This window comes from Pocillopora damicornis, chromosome 4, assembly GCF_964200805.1.
Source record: "Pocillopora damicornis chromosome 4, jaPocDami1.2, whole genome shotgun sequence".
Lineage (NCBI taxonomy): Eukaryota > Metazoa > Cnidaria > Anthozoa > Scleractinia > Pocilloporidae > Pocillopora > Pocillopora damicornis.
In genome coordinates, this window is record NC_142673.1 from 22,312,687 (window position 1) to 22,333,612 (window position 20,926).

At 38.0% G+C, this 20,926-nt stretch overlaps 3 protein-coding genes across 4 annotated transcripts in view; 2 read left to right on the top strand and 1 right to left on the bottom strand.

Moving 5' to 3' along the window:
* The first annotated feature begins 525 nt into the window (after positions 1-525).
* Positions 526-6,927, top strand: LOC113675655 (uncharacterized). Of its 2 annotated transcripts, none has more exons than XM_089205140.1 (5): positions 526-949; positions 1,986-2,147; positions 2,731-2,940; positions 3,335-3,510; positions 4,964-6,927. In XM_089205140.1, exons 1-5 carry the CDS (start codon positions 865-867, stop codon positions 5,960-5,962), a joined length of 1,632 nt encoding a protein of 543 aa, XP_089061266.1. In that variant the 5' UTR covers positions 526-864; the 3' UTR covers positions 5,963-6,927. The 2 variants fall into 2 exon arrangements, with proteins under 2 accessions (XP_089061266.1, XP_027048051.2); XM_027192250.2 differs by having other exon boundaries at positions 729-949; positions 3,335-4,215; positions 4,964-6,646.
* Positions 6,928-7,452: 525 nt separating this feature from the next.
* On the top strand, positions 7,453-18,117 carry LOC113675653 (procollagen galactosyltransferase 1). Its single transcript, XM_027192248.2, has 13 exons — positions 7,453-7,993; positions 9,049-9,277; positions 10,610-10,674; positions 11,541-11,619; positions 12,114-12,318; positions 13,241-13,360; positions 13,521-13,603; positions 13,953-14,059; positions 14,476-14,550; positions 15,464-15,521; positions 16,409-16,542; positions 16,758-16,961; positions 17,382-18,117. Exons 1-13 carry the CDS (start codon positions 7,764-7,766, stop codon positions 17,560-17,562), a joined length of 1,770 nt encoding a protein of 589 aa, XP_027048049.2. The 5' UTR covers positions 7,453-7,763; the 3' UTR covers positions 17,563-18,117.
* Positions 18,042-20,926, bottom strand: part of LOC113675648 (queuine tRNA-ribosyltransferase accessory subunit 2) — a 9,692-nt gene continuing 6,807 nt past the window's right edge. The window contains exons 9-11 of the mRNA XM_089205141.1: positions 20,085-20,303; positions 19,598-19,723; positions 18,042-18,874 (exon numbers count right to left, since the gene is read on the bottom strand). Of these exons, the coding sequence (XP_089061267.1) occupies positions 18,766-18,874; positions 19,598-19,723; positions 20,085-20,303 (454 nt within the window). The 3' untranslated portion in view covers positions 18,042-18,765. The remainder of the gene's footprint in view (positions 18,875-19,597; positions 19,724-20,084; positions 20,304-20,926) is intronic.

Consider the following 20,926-nt stretch of genomic DNA (forward strand, 5'->3'; position numbering starts at 1 on the left):
TTAAATCATTTTATAATTTAATTAACTTTCTCTGCCCATTACGAAAGTTGTTAAGCAGACTGACGTGCTGAAACGAACTGGTCTCGGAAGTAAGTTGGGTGATAAATTTAAGTGTTCCAATAGGATTTAATTGAGAGGCTTTCAGTCGCTGAAAGAACATGAAGTGCCACTTGTTTCCAGTACCCTCTTGTTTGGAGTGATTATTGCAAACACTAGACAGAACTCCAAAAGTAGTTTCGCCATCATACTGAGCAATGGACTTGGAAGGTGAATACTCGAGGCTCGATCATGTAACAAATAGAAATAATATTTATTTTTTGTTTAGTGACAAAATAAAAAAATGGGTCATCTTTTGGTATACCTTAATTTCAATGGTTTCTGGTACCGTTCCCAGTGGAGACCTGTTTACACGACGTCAACTTCAAAAGCGGAACATGTTCAAGGGGCGTTTACTTGTCGAGTGTTTTATCCCTTCTTTTGAAACAACCAATGATGTCACTCTCCTTGACATTTGAATTTCCTGTCAAGAACATTTCACCAGTGTTGCGACTCGGGTCTGGCAGGGATGAAAATTTAATTGAAAAACCAAGTGAATAATCTGGCGTCACAATGATAGAGATACCCTTTAGTCAAAAATATGGTGAAATTTCAGAATAGTGACGGGTTTTCTATCGATGGTGCGTGCTGTAAAGTACGAGAATCTGCTACATGTGTGACAACGGCGTTATGGAATACTCGGAAACGTCGAATCACACTTGACAAGTTATAATTGAAATCTTGACACACACACAAAACATTAACTTTTCGCGATTTACAAGAAGAAATCAGAGGTATCAAAGTGATGTGGTTGTTTTAAAGAACGCAATGGAATCAATAAGAATCCTTCTTTGCAAAATATGGGCGATGGTTCTTTTGACGGCTTGTACTGTCCTGGCCTACAAGGAATTAGGTAATTACTTTGTTACACTTCATATCGTTCATATTGTAACGAGGAGGTCCTATAAGCCATAAGCGATGTTCCAGGTCAATTAAGATTTGAATGGATCAAGTTCACATCGGCTCCATATCACTTGACACCCACATCAATTGCCGGCTTCAGAACTGACTTTCCTCATTACACTACCTGCTTTCCTCATCAGCCCTGTAACTCTCTCGAGTGACCACAACACAGTTTCTCCTTACAATATCATTACAATATCAAGCAGACAAGTGATGAGAATAAAGAAAAATATCAATTAGGGGATTTTAAGTTGATCCGATACCAATTCTCCAAACTAACATCATAAGCATTGTATAACAAGCACTAATGAGATCTGGGGAGTAAAAGGGTTAATTTGATGATAAAGTGAAAACATACTTCCACATTGGTAGAGCATCGGAGCGCGGAATCCGAAGGTCTGAGGTTCGATTCCTCATGGGGACTCAGAATTTTTTCTTTGTCCCACGCTCGTGACAAGACGAAAAACATCTTTTTTTATACTTCAACATATTCATCATTTTCCCACGAACCCTAGCTCCAATTATGCCAATAATTCTTGATTCCGGCTATGATCATGTTGTTTTTTTCTGGAATTTAGAGAAAAGGCACATTTTTTCTCGCTTAAGATTTTCTTTGGAGCATTTTTAAATTCTATGGAAAATGCGATCATTCTAAACGCAAAGAAGGCTACAAGACAAGTGCCGTCCTAATCTGTTAAGAATGAATCAGTTAAAATGAATTCAAAGAACAAAAGTAAGAATTCCTTTAAACAATCAATCCAATGATATTCTCCTCATATGTAATGTTTTATTTTCAACTGGCTTTAGTCGAAATGCGCTCTGATTTAAAAAGGGAAGGACTTTGCTCATAGTGTCTAATAGTGCTATACACATGGGAATGTACCCCAATCTCCACTTAACTATATTCCTTTTTCTTGGTAACCACCGAACGATCCTAGAAGAGCGGAACTCGTGCCAGAGACATTTCATTTTTTTCTACACTGCAGATATTCCAGGAAACACGAGACAATTCATTGCTACGGTGAATAATAACTGTCGAGACTTTAATGGGGTGCTGACAAGATGTCACAAGTGGAAAGATATGGGTTTCTGCTTCAAATATCGTCGACAAATGCAGCACGTTTGTAACAAAACTTGCCAGTACTGTGGTAAGTATTATAATTCTCCCATTGGATCATTACTAATCACGAACATCTAATTTCCAATTGGAAATGGAAAATCGAGGCAGTTTTGAGGCCTTTTTTCAGTGCAGCAATTTGGTCCGAATGACATTTTTTAGGTTGTCGAGGCTTCACTATGAAGATTAGTTATTCAAGTCACAAAACGGGAAATTAAGCTGATACCTAGACATCGCGACCAACCATGCGGTAACCCATTTTAATTAGTGTCTCATACACTTCCATCTTGCTTGATCTGAAAACGGATCAAACCATTCCTCGAAAAAATATATTGTTCCTACTGGAGTTTGCATTGGGGTATCAAAAAGTATCCGGAATCCTTTTGGTTTTCTTTTACTTCGCTCTTTGATTGGTCTAAAAAAATAATGCTGCCATTTCAGCCAATCATGTTCAGATGCACTCCTTGTTGGTTCCTGTTTTCTCTTATTTCTCTTTGAATATTTCCCATTGCTCTGTTTGGCCAGTGCGGACAATATCTCACTTTCTTCTTTCTGCTTAAGAAATCTCACAAATGCGTCATAAGGTATGTTTAGAACCAACTGTATGTTTTAAGTTCCAGGCCAAAAACAATGGCAAGTGATAGATATAAAGGGAGTCTGGGGGCGATTAAAGAAACCAGTCAATGTGCATGCATCGTCCACAAAGCCACCCAAGAGACCACCGGTGCAAATACTGGGAAAAGAGACAACACCACAAGTGGAAGATGCAGCTAAGGCTATAGCAACTCAGCTGGAAGGAGACATGGATTACACTGAATTATCAGGTTTGAGTCAAAATCATGATGCAAGTTTCTAACGGCAGGTAACACGTGAACCAGCTCTGATGTATCAATCACCAATCTATTACACAAATTCTCACAATGATAAAAAATCTGTAGTTTTTGCTGGCAGCTATTATGTTATGAAAGGATAGTTGTTAATTAACCAGCAACTGGTAAAATATACCTGGATAACAAAAAGTTTCCTAACTGTAACTCGCATGTAGGAAGTCACAACCCCACAAAGACTACCATTATAAATTGATATTAAGCTACATCGGTTCATTTTAGGTTACACAAAGGTTCCTGGCTGCTTCATAGAACTGAGCCTATAGTGTATTTTTCTATGTTTTTTTATCCAACTCAGATATATTTTTCGTTCTTCGCTTGATTTATTTAGCCTCTTCAAACGCTCTTGGTCTGCTTAATAAGGCTCGCATTGGTATTCAAAGTGCAACGGTACCCACGAATGATGAAACAAAGGGAAAAATGTCATTCTCTTCAAACGTTTCCTCAGTAGAACGTGAACAAAAAACACATTCGCCGGATGGTCCTATTATTAGCGGAAAAACACAGGTAAGTGAACAGCCTGGTAAAGGAACGAATCCTGTTGTGCTGCTAATGGGATATGAACTCGGAGAAAAGTCAAGTCGAAGGGTGTATGATGTTCTGAACAACTCTACCAATTTCCTGGCCTCTGATCCAGGAACAAAGAATGATTTAGGTCCTCATGACGCGCTAATTTATGATAAGCTGTTAGCACTGAGAGACAATAGTAGCTCTTATACTAAGGCCGCCCAGGAACGTAAATCGCCCAGCAGCAGGATTCCCACAGAAAATAACGTCCCTGAGTCGGACTTAAAGGAGATTGAAGGGTTCTTAGATAATGCAGCCTCCGTAAACGAGCGCCTCCTGCCAGGTGTTGGTAATCAATACATGCATGAAGAAATGAAAGAAGGTAACACAGATACAAATACTTTGAAATTAAACTTGGCTGCACAGAGTCTAGACTCTCATGAGATGAGCACTTTACAAAGCAGAGTGACGCACAGAGACGGAGTAAAAAACACAGACTCCATCTTGCCTATTAGCTCTGATGACACAACAGGTCAGCAAGCGTTTGAACACATAGCAGTGCATGTACATCCTAACACTTCCGTGGTTAATTCAACAAGCATGGCTGAAAACTTTGTTAAACTCGATCGTTCAGAGGGAAGCATGCCAATAGACTTGATGTTTGCAGGTAACAAGCATGGCAATAAAAACAATCCTGTTTTACAGGTTAGTGCACGTTAGAACCACTTCAACCACGGGTCGAAAATAATTCAGAATTGCTTTAGTTTTAGTTTTCTATGCTCTGTTATTCAGTCTGCAAGACTCGCATTACCTCAACAAAACACAAGAAAACTGAACTAAACCCAATCGCTCCCTGATCACTCGCGTTTTCTCGCCCTTAACAAAGTTTTCATGTATTTACTCTGTCTCTAGTGTTTCTTAATGGAATTCTCCGCCGTCCTGATTAGCCGTTGCGTTTATTTTGGTTTTGTTCTTACGACAGTCAGTCGAAAGCAGTCTTGTAAAATGCCCCCAACTGTGTGCGACACGCAAAACAATAGTGTGGACAAATCGTGCCTCAGGGCCCACCTTTCCTTTAGTCATAAAGTCGTTTATGTCAGTAGCTCTGAGAACGACATTGTAAAACCCATTTCAGACTCTTCCTCAGTTAAGCCCCTTTTTTCGATCTTGGAGTTGTCCCTCTCATGCTTATCGCATAAAACTATACTGAAGCACCCCAATGCCTCCTAGGCTAACCATCTATACGTTTGCTGAAGGAGTAAGCTCTTGATTACTGATAGAGAGATGAATCACTTTATCGGTGCGCCAATAATTTTTTTTACCTGCCACGATAAGTACTCCAACATTTAAGGTGCTGCTTCTGTTTTGTTCGAACTCAATGGTAATGACCCCTAGAATTCAGCGAGAAACACTACGAATAGTTGACAAAACAGGTCCTTTTTTTCTTTAACAGATGAATTTATCGTTTCGCAACAAGCCTCGCGTCTCGGAATCATCGGGGAAACAAGTCACACTTACCATCAACGAGCGGCCAGGAACTGGTAAAGCTATTTTCAAGGTGAAAAACTCCCGTCATGCTACCGGAGTGAGTTACACTACAGAGGACCGTCCGGGAGGCTTGCCCTCGCCCACTTATCTACTCCAGACTGAAAACGAAGAGGCCCGAGCTAAGGCAGAGGAAGAGGAAGCTAAAATCAGAGCGGCCACGAGCGCCATTAAAAATGTGATTAAGTTGTTTGATCGAGACAGCACTCATCACAGCCATACCAGACTCGTTCAAGAGGCCACTCAGGATTTTCCAGCCGATGCCAAGTCTATGGAGGACAGTCGCGAGTTGGCGGCAGATATGGGTGCAAGCGAACATCACGCGGAAGTTGCACATGCACAAAATCTGGACCGCGCTCGAGCTAGCGCCGAGGCCCTTTCGCAACAAAATGTTCCTTATCTAAGTTCTAGTAAGACGGGTCCTGAGTCACCACCGCCAAACTATGCCGTTGTTAGCATGAGCGATTCAAAGGACTGGAAAAGTCTAGCTCACACGCTTGCCACTCAGCTGAAAAGTGTTCTAAATCATATGGAGGATAGAGAAAAAGAGAACCGTAATGAAAAGGAGAGGATTCAAGAAGAGATGATGCTTATGGCTCAACGAAAAATGATGGGTATTGGCCGAGAGGACGATGAGGGCCCAGATGATGACGATGACGACGATGACGACGAAATGAGCAATATGGATGAAATGGAGAAACGACGTCATTCTGTGTCCATTCCCCAAGAGAGAACAACGATTAGAAACTTACCGCGAAACAGCAGATTGACTGACCAGAAATCCTATCAGGAAAAGCCAAGAAGAAAATCGAATGGACTTCATTTAGCTCACAGAGCTGCGAAGATATTATCACGACTGGAAATACGCTATAAATCGAAGAGGCAGAAACGAAGGCTAACCTCATAAAAGAGGTGGCTTAGGGAAGAAATTACCCATTGTTTTCTCTCTGAAAGAAACCTCGTCAAATTTAAAAATATCTTGTGGTAATACAAGGCAGAAAAAAGATATCATTTTTTGACCAAACCAAAAGAAAAAGGTTAAAACTAAGTCGGTAAGCCGGATGAAGACTTAAAGCATATGACGAAACATGCGTAGATCAAATACCGTTTATTCCTTTCTTACTTCAAGAGTTCCTATGCTCCAAGGAAGAGCCTTTTACTTCTGTGTCTAAAATATCTCTCCCTATTCTCACCACCTTTGTACAAGTATAGCGCCATTGAGGCACAACTTCTTTGATTCTCCACACCTTTTATAAGTAGCGCCACTGAGGCACAACTCCAGTACTCTCTATCAAAGACTAATACAGAAAACCAATAAGGAGATAAAAATTCTCTTCTTGAAAGGACTTATAACGACGACAGGTTGTTTTGTTGGTTTAATATTTTCCAAGTTATCAAATAGAGAGGCAAAAGGTCACTTAGGATTGACTTACAGATTGACTTACAGAGCAACTGATCAAGATGTGACATGCGAGGTGGAACAGCGAGTGGTGCGTTTTCAGTTACTTTTCTTCATCATAGTATTCAATTAAGAAGAACTGTACAACATTCCAATCATCATACCATGTGATCATGTTCATGTTTAACATGAGTGGAGGGGGGGCAGGGAAAGTCCTTACACAAAAGAATATAAAAGAAGAGAGACGTAGAAATTGAAATTGTGTTTTAAAAAATTTGTGTGCTGTATTTAAGCGGGTTAAAGCAACTGCCTTCTAATACAGACAGGATACACGTCTTTCGCATGGAGCAGGTGAATGAGATCCGTCAAACCGTAAAACCTAACTTGATGTTACGAGCCTGCTATAGACGAGAATAAAACAAAGATAAAGTTAAATGCTCTCAGTGACAAATAAATAAATATGAGCCTTCCGATACAAGACATCATGTGTGATGATACCCAGTTCTTCTGTCTCTGCACTTCGAAGTGCTATCAGGAAGAAAGGAAATATAATTTACCAAAATTTATCGTCTGATTTCTCGGTATCGGGTGATCAGATCTTATGAACAACGGTGAAATGTGAAATTATTAACGAAATAGTCAGTGTATTAGGGAATGTTCAGATGAGGAAAAAGAAAGGAAGGTAAAAGGGTTATTTTCACCATAATAGACGTACTGTTTCACTCCGTGAAATGATCGAAATGAAACTGCTTCCCTCTTTTGTCAATTTAACTCAAGCATGAAATTACCAACTTTGGATCGAAGGTATTAATAAATGGATAGAGGAACAAGTAAAGAGTGAAACAGAAGGGATAATCAACCCCACCCCCTTTTCCATTCCCATCCCAACTTTCCAAAGAGGAAGCAATCGAATTTCCATAAGTCATGTCTAATTAGTAACCATTGTTAGCCATACTGCACCTGTGTGAGGCTGTCACGATCCGCGCGCCGAGAACTTTGGGCACGTCTCGCATTTGCGTGCAAGGAGTCGAGGATAGGAGCCGCTTGCTTTTTTAAGGTTTTCAGCTCAAGCAGGTCGTAGCCTGACGCGCATCTAGTTTTATTTCTTCTTGTCTCTTGTCTTTACTTCACTCTTCAACTGACACACGTTTCCTCTGGAAATTCAATGGGACAAAAAAACCCTTTGATAAGCTGAGTTTCCTTGCGTGACAGTTAAGCAATCAGTTGTACTTCCGGTCTTCTATCTGCAAAGGACGATGGTCTGAACAAGGAGTAATTCCTCGCAAATCTCCGGAAAAATCAATTAGTGATGGCTCGTTGTAGTTATTTATTCTTGATTACTCTTATATTTACAAGTTTAAAGATCTCATCAGCGGACTCAAAGATCTCGGATGTTGTTTATAATCGTTCAAAGGAGTCCGCAGTAAGAGATCCCAGCGTGTTTTTAGCGATCATAGCTCGTAACGCCGCTCATCTTCTGCCCAATTGGCTCGCATACATCGAGAATTTGGATTACCCGAAGAATCGAATGTCTGTTTGGTGAGTATTTTTTTTCTTGTGTTGTTTCATGTCAGTGACTCGTACAGCTTTGAACCATATTCATGAGTAACGTAAGAAAATCATAATTAAGTTCAAATTGTAGCCTGCCTACAAAAGCTCATTCACTGTGAATTAAGTAAGAGATTCAAATTATTAAACTTCCCATGTAAATCTTAAATCTGTGTCATTGCCACTAATTGCCCTGAATAGTTCTTGCTTTCACAGTAACAGAGAGGTTAATCGAACCGTGGAAAGCTTTGTGTAGTCGAAACTTGTTCTTGGCACTATTTTGATGTCCGACAAGCTTGTGGGAAAATTCTCGTAGCGCGTGCCAACGTGTCATGTCATTTTTTGAATTCCTTTACATTTCGTGAGGGACTGAGTGCGAATTTCAACTTCATGAAATATTTCCTTTGATAATTTGAAGATTTCTGCACAATTTTGTCTTATGCATGAGTGAAAAGCATACCTGCAAACTAAGCTTTTAAGGTTTTGAAATTAATGACAATAATTCCTCAGAGAAAAATTTTTGTGCTTAGGCACTTTTCTGACTGACAAAAATAAACTTCTTTTTAACCCTTCAATCCCAAGACCTCATTGTTAATTATTCTACTTTAGATGCAACGCATTTTGTTGTAAATTAATTTATGAGAATTTGATGCTAGATCAAGATAACAACTTCTACCTGATAGGTTTGAGAATTCTCGTTACCTGTTTGCTGGAAATTGTAAGGATGTGATAGCGAGAAGTTAAATGTTAATCACTCGTGGGAATTGAACAGTCAAACAGTGGCTGGACCGTGCAAAGTCCTTTTTTTGGAGAATTTGTTAGTCATAGGGTTGTCCCTGGGTAATGGATTGCAACATGCTTGAACTGTGGGGTGTTGGAGTTGTGTTGAGGCCTTTGTACTGCAGGGTCTATTCTCAAGTGTGGCCTAAGGAAATTTTTGAAATTTTTTCCTCTTTAAATGCCTCATAAAACATTTTCCCTGGTGTTGGATCAGGTGCAAAAAGTTGTTTTCAAGGATAAGTACTTGTCTTTTTGGTTTTATCCAGGATCAGATCAGACCACAATGAAGATAAGACATCAAAGATACTACAAGAGTGGTCTCAAAATGTGAAACATTTATACCACAGAGTTTTGGTAAATGTGTCTGATACACCTCATAAGTATGATGATGCAGTGGGCCCAGCAGAGTGGCCAGACAGCAGATATCAACAGATGATGTATCTCAGACAGAAGGCTTTGGATAGCGCAAGAAAACAGTGGGCTGACTACCTATTTGTAAGCATACAAGAGACATTAAATTTTAATAACTTACTGCTGTATCTGTGACATAACTTGCATTAAAACCAGGCTTGTAAACTAAACAAAGTTGGCTATTACTGGTACATTGTTACATGGCCTAACCATCTACAAAACAATTGTCTTCTTAGATATGTACACACCAGCTTCTCCTGAAAGAGATAGAAGAATCCTATTGAAGTACTCTTAAGAAATATCAAGAAGCAATAAGTGCATGTTTCTTTGACAATCCTTTAAATTGTTTTCTCATGGTTTTTTTTGTGTGTTTTTCTTGGAAAGATAAGATAATAATAATAATAATAATAATAATAATTTTATTTATATAGCGCTAAAATCCAATTATTGTCCAAAGCGCTACCTAATTACAAAATAAAATATAAAAAATATAAAATATAAAATATCTACAATATACAATATAATTCAAATATAGCCTAAGTTATCTACTATATAAATCAAAAACATCTCAAAACAAAAGGAATCTCATAACCTATATGCTAACTTAAATAAAAAAGTTTTAAGGGATTGCTTAAAAGTTGCCACTGAAGCACATTTCCTAATCTCTAGAGGTAAATCGTTCCACAATTTAGGTCCTGCAATAGAGAAAGCTCTGTCTCCATATGTTTTCAATCTGCTTCTTGGAACCACTAAATATTCTTTACATGAAGAACGCAATGACCTAGAGTATGTTTTAAAATTCAAAAGGTCAGAAATATAAGAAGGTGCAAGGCCATGAAGGGCCTTGTATACCAATAAAAGGACTTAAAAAGTTATTCTAAACTCAACTGGTAACCAATGAAGATTAATTAAAATAGGAGTTATATGAACATGCCTCGGTGTCAATGTGACAACACGAGCTGCAGCATTCTGAACTGCCTGTAGTCTAGCCAACAGATACTTAGGAAGGCCATGTAATAAGGAATTACAGTGATCAAGTTTCGAACTAATAAATGCATGGACTAAGATTTTACATGTATCTTGGCTTAAGTACTTGCGGATTTTAGCAATATTTCTCAAATGATAGAATGATGATTTACAAATGTTCTTAATGTGCTCCTCAAAACTAAATATGCTATCAAACTGAACCCCTAAATTATGAACAGAGTCACGAGGTGCAATGCACTCAGAACCAACAGTAATGTGACCGATGTCAGGCATGGGATGGAATCTGGAACTGATGACTACAAGGTGGTGGATATCTTTTTGATATCTTTTTTTGCAGACTCCATTACATCTGAAACACTTTGTTCAATGCTAACCTGGATAAATGCTATCAATATTTGTCATACTAATGAATGTTCCTTGTGTTTTTAGTTTGTAGATTGTGACAACTTCTTAATGAATCCTAAAACATTGAGACTTCTCATGGAAGAAAAAAGGTAAGAAAAAGTTGTGAATAAATAATGCTGTGTAAATAAATGAAGCAAAGTTTCAACACTTCCATCCCTTTGAAACTGACCCTGTTATAAGAGTTTTGTTTAACTGCATTTGCTTGTTGAAGAAGCTTGAAATATGAAATATATTTGAGTTCATACTTGAAGAGGATTCATAGTGCTAAGGGGACCCTATTACTGGTTATCTGGAAAAAAGGATATTTGGGTAAAAAAATATAGGGATATGGGATACTTGATGAAATCTTATTTTATATTATGAATACTAACTAAATTCATGTTTGAGATGAGTGCATCATGTTTGATACAGGAACACTTTGATCATTGTATTATGGTAACCATAAAAAAAATCATATATGTAACCCCTTGCAGAGTTAAGAAAAACAGTCATACAACACCATAATTGTTTTTGGAAGAATGACTGTTCTTTCTCATACATTCTTCAGGCATAAGGGAAAACTACCATTTTCTTAGTGTGTATACCCTAATCATAGGAGAGGTGAATGTGAACTGTGCTAAATACAGATTTTACAGGTTTATTTTCTAGTAACAGTTGCTGGCAGGTTGAAATTCATTTCAGATCAAGACAGATAGTAATATGTTCTGTCTAATTAAAAAAGCCCTGGCTTCAGAAAAAGAAGCCAATGAAAACCCATAGCTGCAAGGGCTTGTCAAGAACACCACTAAGGAATGACCTTAAAATGAAAGGTCATGTTTTTTTTGGTTACTCATTCCTCATCAATGGCTTCCACCTTAGCTAGCTTACCTATCCCTTCTGTTTCTCGTCTTTTTTATTCATGGAGATACAAAAGTAGTGATTGATGTAATACCTTTGAAAATTGTTTCTTTCAAAGGACTGTTATTACTCCAATGATTGAAGTTTTTGGAGGAAAGGCTGCATATTCTAACTTCTGGGGTGGAATGGATGAAGATGTAAGTCACAAAGAGAGAGAAGCACATGCATATGTTTGCATATGTTTTTTTTTGCTGTTTTTTTCTTGATGTTTAAGCTCGTCTTCCCTGAGGAAATGAGATTCTATGATTGTGCATGTTGAATCTATCTCCTTTCACTAAGTTTAAGCAATGAAAACTTTATTCAAGCAACAGTGAACCACCACTAAGCCATGCAGTATTTTCCTAGATGATTTGAAACTTTTTCAAGGGCTTTCTCCATACACACACACACACACACACACACCCCCCAAAAAATGATAAATAAAAAGACCAAAAAAAAAAACCAACAACAACAATAACAAAAAAACCCACACACATGCACAAAGAGCACTATCGGATAATGTTATTTTTACCCCTGGTCAGCCAAATTGAAATATTTTTTTAATCTATGTGCAATAATGAGTCTAAATGCAGGTGTATGTACCAGATGTGAGTTAATGTACCTAACTCTTAATAATTATTTAATATTGTAGGGATACTATGCTAGGTCTGACAACTACTTCCCAATGCTTCAACGAGAAGAAAAGGGTTGCTTTGAAGTGCCAATGATTCACTCCACCATGCTGATAGATTTAAGGAAGACTATAAGCGATCAGTTGAGGTATAACCCCCCTTTACCAAGTTACCATGGAGAAGAAGATGATATTCTTGTGTTTGCACATTCAGCAAGGGAAGCAGGTTAGCAATGGTATACATTATCATATATCACCATGGTATATTTAGCGTATATTTTCCTTTTACCTTCTAGCACCAAAGGATTACCAAGGCTGTTTTTAAGAGCTGGTAGCTCACGAAATACCATTTGAAATATATTACCTGCAAGGTTTTATTGACTACTTCAGTCATCAATTAATGTAGCAGCATGAGTATTCTGCAAAGTTATATATTAAAAATATTAGAATATTCCCCACATCTAAAATTAACCCTTTACTCCCGAATATCAGTGTACACATTCTCCTCACTGTTCTTTATACATTTTCCATGATAATGACAAGGAGAATCTTTCATGATCAGGAACTTCTTAAGCTGGTAATCATATCCTTTCATCTCATGATGATGTATGATTCAGTGGTGATACTGTAAATAGAAATAAGATGATAAACACTCTGAACAGGCTTTAAGAATTTTGCCAGAGAAACTTGTTGTCTTTGCTGGAGACTTCTCTGATCTCTGATGCTAGATCAACACCTTGAAGATTTGTTCAAGAAGACAATGTTCAATGAACCTAATATTCACAACCATCTATAAATCACCACCTTCTACCTACCTTCAAATTTTATGATAATGGTAAGGTTGTTTGTGAAAGTGATTGCCACTTTTGAATGATTACAGTGTTCTCCCTTATTTTATGCACAATGGGTATAAAAGCAATTTTTTAACCTCTAGGGCAATATATCCTTTTACCTGTTGAATTCTCAAGAATTCCAAGCAATTTTAGGCAGTAACAAGAGGTATTATAGGCAGTAAATTTGACTGGTTATGGTCTGAAAAGGAGAACTGTAGTTTAATGTCCCATCAAATGTAAAATATGTAGGTTTTTTTTAGTAGTCTTAATCATTAACCTTTTCATAAGTGTTTTTTTTAAAAATTATATTCACAGGAATAAAGTTGAACCTCTTAAATAAAGAGGTGTATGGCTACATGTTAAGCCCTTCAAATGGCAATAGCACTTTAGAAGACATGAAGGTTCATTTTACTCATGTGAAGCTTGAGTGGTTTGGTATGTAATTTGTTACATATTCTAATACACAGTATTACTTGCTATATAACTAAGGCATTTTGCAGTTTGATTCATGTTGAGGGTTGGTGAGTGCACAGGAGACTCAAGTGGTAATTCCTTCCAGGGCAAAGTGTAAATGGTCTCATTTTTTTTTTTGTAGTTGATCATCCAGAGGAATTGATGCCTGTTAGTTCACACATTACTATTGAATACACCCCTCCTGGAAAGCTGGGTTTTGATGAGGTACAGTACAAAACATTACAGACCAAATTGGGATTGTATGCTTAATTCACTCCTAAGATCTGCTTGTTCATTCTCCTCTCTAAATCTAAATGCTGCCTATTTCTTCATGAATTTATTTGCTTTTAGACTGAGATAACTTCTACCAGATAAGTTTGAGTATTCTCATTACCTGTTTGCTGGATAACGTATGTGTATTAGTAACTTCTGGGAGTTAAGGGGTTGAACAACAAAATTAAGCCCTATTTTGAAGACAGTGTCCTAGAACTTCTATTTGACATAATTGATGGATATATTCCAACAAAATATGAAATCTTGTGGGTGAATTAATTACCATCTTTTTTTCCTAAAGATCTATCTCATCAATCTTAAAAGGAGGCCTGTACGTCGAAAAAGGATGCTTGCATCTCTCAAAGAGCTGGGAATTAAAGTGAAGATGTTTGACGCAGTTGATGGCAAGTATGTACTCCTTTTTAGGATATTGCTCTGATAAATCTTTCTAATCCACTTAAATAAAGGTGGTTACATCAAAGAAGGATGCAAAATTCAATTCCATTCCCATGTTTTTGTGATCAATTAATTAATTGATTAATTTTTTTGTAATTAAAGAAATTGTAAGGCCTTGGGTTTTGAAAGATTTTAAATTTCTACACTTTGTTTTTAACAGATCATACTACAAATTACTTAGTTAAGGACGACAGACTGGAAAAATAAATAGTCCAATTTCTCATGTCCAGTGAACTGCTGCCTACAATTTGTTTTCTTTCAATTATCCTGTGGCATGGCTCAAAGTTGTTGACAATGTATTTAGAACTTTTGTTTGTCTGTTTGGTTTTTGCCTTTTTTGTCATTATCACCTTTTTCCATTTTGCCAGGTCATTAACTGACCAGCAGGTTAAAGACATGGGGATTAAGATGTTACCAGGTTACAAAGATCCATATGGAAAAAGGTGAATCAGGGCGTCTCCGCAAACTTCAGTTCCCCGTATAACTGAGCTGAAATCAAAAGAAAAATGATTGGTCAGCAGTTGATAATGTTTCCCTATTTATATAGTTTTCCTATCAATAATTGAGCACGTGAAACGTTACTCTCTGTCAAAACAAAACCATAAACTAACGCACATAGAAATTGTTCCTATCCGGTCCATTCGTTGACAGCATGGGGGAGAGACGGTCCGGTGAGTTCTTTTCACCAATGTCAGTGCGAGCCTCTCCTTCACGATGCGTGAGTACGAGGCCGCCGATCCCCTCGAGTTTGAGGTGGAAGAATATCACCCCGAGGGTGTGATATGACGTTCCGCCGAAGGCCTGTTAATAGGGACCTTAAGCAGTCAGGACGGCAACGCCGAGGAAGACTTCGATTGAAAAATGAATTTCTGCCTTTAATTAGAATTTAAAAAATGACTGCATGTGTTTACCGTCTCATATGGCGCCACACCTCAACTTCAGCATAACGTATAAAAGAAGAGCCGCGTTCCAATGGAAATTAAAACAATTTGTCGTCGCGGTTTCGATGCGCAGACGACGCAAATTGTGATTTCACGTTGTTTTGCATAGGACGGCTAAGAAATGTACAAAGTTTTAAAACGCACGTGCTGAGCTATTGTTCTGCCAATTAGATCTTTTGTTTTTCCATGCCCTCGTTGCTGTCCCCATCGTGGTTTGCTTAAGGTCCCTAATATCATTCGAGGTCTCCAATTACTGAAGGTCATCAGTTCATTCATTCCCACCTGTTCGACATAAGAAAATAAGTAGAGTCAGGGGGAATCCTGATTGTTCTCCTCTGTCCCCTTATTTTTTCTTGGTATTATGGTTACAATCATTCACAGTAATTTTTACGCGGCGATCATTTTTGTCCCTTAGGCCGCTTACCATGGGAGAAATCGGATGCTTCTTGAGTCATTACCTTATTTGGGAGGAGGTAAGTTACTTGTAGAGGGAAGCATCCTAAAAGTACAAACGCTTCGAAATTCTCCCTTCTTTCGCTTTGCGCAAGTTTCATGGTCACTTAGACAGCACAGGCTCGATCCAGGCAGAGCAAGAAAATGGATAAGGACAAAATTTATAATAAAGTTAAAATGTGTATTCTTAGAGAAAGACGTTTTTTTCGTCTTTTCACGAGAATGGGAGTGAGGAAAAATCTGAATCTCAGGGAGGAACCGAACTTCAGATTCTCGGATTCTGCGTACTGATACTTTTACCACAGAGCTAAAGAAAATTCCGTGGTGAGTTGAGCCATTCCTACCGTGCAACTGTAGCTGAACAACCGCCTGGCCGTGAAAGGTCTGGTTATGAGATTATTAGGCCATCATGAGGCCATTGTGAGGATTTCATGTGATTCTTATCCTGCATACTGCTAGGATAAGCTGTGTCGAAAGCGTCGCGTTAGTGGCTAGAATGAGAAAGATGGTTAATATTGAGCTCAATAGTGAAGTAAAGAAAGCTGTATTACTTTTTCGTCTCGTCGGCGCGTGCGACATGAAGTTAACACGTGTGACTTTTGTGCTTTTTGTTTATCCAATGTTTGTCATAGTTTTTACTAAATGTTAACAGGATAAAGAATTGTTAAATTCTGTCTGCAACAAGATTCTTAATTAACGAAATCGAATCGGGCGTCTTGTTTCCGGTTGTCCGACAAGGTAAATTAATTCGTTCCGTATGATTACAGACCTCGTTGGACTCCAATTGGTGTTATTACTGTTGCTACTTGCGTTCATATGCTGTCAACTTTTGTTCGTTTTCCTTTCATAAGTCTCGTGCGAAAACTACCGCCGCCGTTTGTAATAATGTTCCCTTTTTAATCCTCAGATGATCAATAATGGCTTGGATAAAGTTTTGGTGTTAGAAGATGATGTTCGGTTTGAACCCGATTTTCGAAATCAGCTACAACATCTACTTCAAGAGGCAAACGCCCTTTCAAGCGAGTATCCTTGGGAACTAATGTGAGTGTAAACTTTCCGAGTGTTTTCACTCAATTCCCAAGAAGGTAGAAATAATCTTGGAAGAAGTGGGAAGGATGTCTACATCACTATGTAGTTAGTCCTTTTCAGGGGTTAAAGAGTCAAGTAACTCAAGCGCCTTTGCTGGCTTGGCAAAGCTGACGGATCGTAAGCCTTCGTAGGATCATTTGCTAACAATGTTGCCTTTTCTCACTCAGTTATATAGGGCGCAAGCGATTCCACAGTAATCCTGTTACAATGGTTCCAGGGGCCTCGGCACTAGCTTGGGCTGAATATACCTATTGGACGCTGGGGTATGCCATCTCCTTACGAGGCGCCCGGAAACTTGTGTCTGCGAAACCGCTGGAGAAAATGATCGCCGTGGACGAGTTTTTACCCATTATGTTTAACAAACATTTAAAGTAAGTACAATGGTATAGGCGCCACTTTTGGGCGTAATTTGGTCAATTCATTCCTGCAATGTATCATTGCCAACATGGCCTCCCCTCTCAACCCAAGATATCGCATATTTTCGGGTAGAAAGGTCAATAAATAAGATATTTTCAGAAGCAGACCAACTTGGTGATGAAAATCTTACAATTTGAATTTTGGTCGGAGTAATAGTGAATACACTCACATTATTTTTAGAAAAACGACGTGATTTACACTAACGGGATTATACCTAGAGAAAATCCAAACCTTCCCTTCTTTGTAAACACTCAAACGACGGTTTATGGGGACCTTCTATTTCATTCCTTGTCGTTTCCTCACGCCGTAGTTATCTTCCTTTGTCTACCTTCAATTAAATTTGATTTATTTTTCGCCTTTAATTTCTTCTGCAGTCCGGAGTGGGCCAATCACTTTTATCCCCGTAACCTTGTTGCCATGACAGCAGAGCCCTTACTTCTGTACCCAACTCATTACGTAGGAGATGAAGGATACTTCAGTGATACGGAAACCACAGGCTTGATTCCACCGGAACTTCAACAAACCGACACGCTTAAAGGAAAAGTCGAACTTTGATATTAACTGTAAATAAACATAGTTGAGTAAAATTCCTCCCAAGAAATGAAGAAAAAAAAAAGAAGAGTAATACTTTGACTGTTAACTTGAAGTATAGTTTTCAAGCAAGGGTTATATGTTTACCTATAAGTTACGTTCAAAGAGCAATGCCAGGTTTTGATGGTGCTCTGTCGCCTTAAGGACGAAGCTAGTTCATTGCCGGTGTTATGTTATGTTGTAATTTTCAACTCAGCGTAGCATACTAGAAACGATCGTCGCTTCCGGCTATGGTTTAGCGTTAAATAGTTGATTTGGTGCCAGTAACGCGATTCCAGAATCACTTTTCACACTTTGTTATGAAGTTCAAGAGGAAGGTCAATGCTTACAGAATATATAAAGATTATTGAAAGAAATTCGTGATTCTATAGCTATTTTTCATGCCCCAAATCGAGCTCTTATCATAGTTTGCAGTGTTTTCCGCACAGAAAAAATTAAATATCTGAGAATTTTAAAATGTTTTATTTTTCTATAGGAATTTATGTAGACAATTTATCATTAAATAGTTGGATGAAAGTTTCTCAGTTGTCACAATTGAAAACTGGTGTAGTTCTCTCCTTGGTTCTCACGAGTAGCAGCACAAACAAGATTGAAGTCTTAAAGCTGTTGTCCCCACCCACTAACTCCAGTTTGTACCACATCTTGTGAAGCAGTTAAGGGGAAAGGGTTGGAGGCTTCTGGTGGTTTCACGATAAAATTTACCTGATCCCCCCTATTAGGCTCTGTGATATTAGCAGTGTGATTCCCCCCTGGCAATAAATAATGACTGGTAAAAACATCTAATCCAGAGAAACAGCTTGCCAGCCAGTTAGACACATAGACGGACAGATTGACACAGACAGAGATGGAGACACAAACATACAGACAGACAGACAAAAAGAACAACAAGGGTAGACACTGAGCCACACTGTCACAACAATATCAAAGAAACTGGATTACACAGTTCATTTAAGGCAAACACAGCCAGAGAGGAAACAGATAAAGGTCTTCTTCGTGATCTAAACAACAAACCTTGTGTAAAACTAGACTGACACTACCTCTAGCACACTTCTCTCTGAGAGTTTATAAGAAGTCCACTACATATTGGTAAAAACTAAAATTTGTTAAAAAGAAATGAAGATAAACTAGGGATGTAGATTCCATGAAATAGAGGAAACCAATTCAATGCTACAGATGGTGGCTTTCAGTAAAGTTCCTTTTAAACTCTTCGAAGTTATCCTCCTCTATTGACAAACGAATGCCAGCGAAAAACTGACAATATTCATGTAGATTATGGCTGAAATAAAAAATATTATGTAAATTTTAATGATCTTGAAGTCACTGTAATGGACCACAGACAGGTAATCAGTGACACTGTTTCCAATTAGTATAGATAACAACATGATTTTGAGTGAAATTTGGTACAAACGAGTTTGAGTTAATTTTTCAAAGACAAAAAACTTGCATAAGCTCATAAGTTTTAATTTCACAAGAACGATTAATCATGTAATTACCTATCAATAATGACTTGAAAAAACATCACAAAAAGTCAAGACAGACGAAATTTTGACAGCATGCATGCTATTTGTAGTTTGCACTTGTTTTCAGCCAATCAGAAGCTCTTCAATTCTTCATGTACATTATTTCTGTGAATATACTGCAGCTGTTTCTCCAAAATGGGATACTAGTCCATTAAAGGTAACTTTATATCCCTCCTCTCATTGATTTGGACTGGTTTCCTTGACAGTATTCTGATCTTGACAAGGGCTTGAACTGAGTCCTTGCCTAACCCTAAACCCTAAGTCTTTAGGCCAAAGTGTCCTTAACACCAAGCAATAAAATGGTTCATGTACTATTTATTGACTTTACTTTTAGAGTTGTGCTTATATATTTGTCCTTTTTCCCTTGTTTTCCTTTTCCCACTATTGCCACCAACTTAAAAATATGTTAACCTATGTTATAGAGCAGCGTGTTCTATGACATGGATGGTAACAAGGAAATGCAATGACTGAATACTTACATCATAAGAAGAACTTTGGAAAGCATCTCTTTGGTGACAAGCAGATGATGAACATAAGCCCGTGTATGATTTGTGCAGCAGTAACATGTACAACCACTAACAAGAGAGGTGAAGTCTGAGCTGTACCTAAATGAATTTATGAATAAATAATGTACAACTCAATATCCATTCCAGAGTTTTTTCATGTTTTAAATAGTTTTTATTTTCTAATTAGTTTTGTTTGTTAATTTATTGCATTTATTTTGTATTTTTAAAAGACCTTCCTGAAAACCCAAAGTAAGAAACTGAAGGGCAGCTGGTGGTTTAACTATTATTGTAATTATTATCATTATCATTAATATCATTATTGTTACTATTGTCAATAAAAATGATAAGCAAATTAAAGACATCAATAGAAAGGAAAGCACTGACTAAATGAACTGAATCATCAGTCTTTGCAAGGCAACATCACATCTTACATTAATTCAACTTTAAATAGAAGACACACCTCGTATGATTGAGATTTATTTCAAACAATGTTCCACCACCCACTATTTCTTTTTGATGTGAACTTGTACTTAATTCATTCAAACTGTCCTCTGAATTTTTTAGTTCTCCTTCTAATCTCTCAGAAGTTGAGGGTAAATATGTGAGCTCTGGTTTGAATCTTTTTCTGCTCCATTTAATATCCAAAGCACATCCTCTCTCTGCTACTTGACAAGGATAGGTGCCATGATTAAGGACAAATGTTCAATAAATTGCTAAAATCTGTTTTCCTTACTCCCACAAACTAGGGGTCTTATGACAACTTGGGAAGTCTCAAAGAAAAAACAGGTCATTTGCTTATTTTCCCATTTTTTTTCCCAACAAAAAAGACAAAAATTAAAGCTACATGTACTACATGGGGACACCTGCAATGTGGGGGAAGTGAGTACATGAAGGTCTGCATACCAGATTCATTGGTGTCAGGTTTCCCTGACTGGTCATTGACACCCTGCTGGTTCCTAAGTAATTTACAGAATACTTGGGCAGGCATAGGGTACAAATGAGCCACCTGTGTGATCCACCTGTGTGCACTACCAGTGTAACATGTGACATTGGGAGGGAACATACCTAAAATAAAGCATAATCAAATAATGCTTGATCTTCAGGCAAATCCTGTGAAAATACAGAATTTTGCCCATGAACACAACATGTAGTGTCCCCAGCCAGGACTAGAACCTAGACTGGACTCTTAATCCAGAATCTTGCCATCTGACCCCTTGGCCTCTGCTTCTTCCATTAAACCAAACACAGATGCTTGAATTCACCACTGTGACATTTCAAATGAACTTTACAAAAGCCAAGTAA

Excerpts from the sequence above, each read along its gene's own strand:
- LOC113675655 (XM_027192250.2), top strand. The coding sequence starts at position 865 with ATGGAATCAATAAGAATCCTTCTTTGCAAAATATGGGCGATGGTTCTT. Across the intron at positions 2,148-2,730 it reads CAAAACTTGCCAGTACTGTG|TTCCAGGCCAAAAACAATGG; the intron begins GTAAGTATTATA and ends GTATGTTTTAAG. Across the intron at positions 2,941-3,334 it reads GGATTACACTGAATTATCAG|CCTCTTCAAACGCTCTTGGT; the intron begins GTTTGAGTCAAA and ends TGATTTATTTAG.
- LOC113675653 (XM_027192248.2), top strand. The coding sequence starts at position 7,764 with ATGGCTCGTTGTAGTTATTTATTCTTGATTACTCTTATATTTACAAGT. Across the intron at positions 7,994-9,048 it reads AAGAATCGAATGTCTGTTTG|GATCAGATCAGACCACAATG; the intron begins GTGAGTATTTTT and ends GGTTTTATCCAG. Across the intron at positions 13,604-13,952 it reads GAAAGCTGGGTTTTGATGAG|ATCTATCTCATCAATCTTAA; the intron begins GTACAGTACAAA and ends TTTTTCCTAAAG.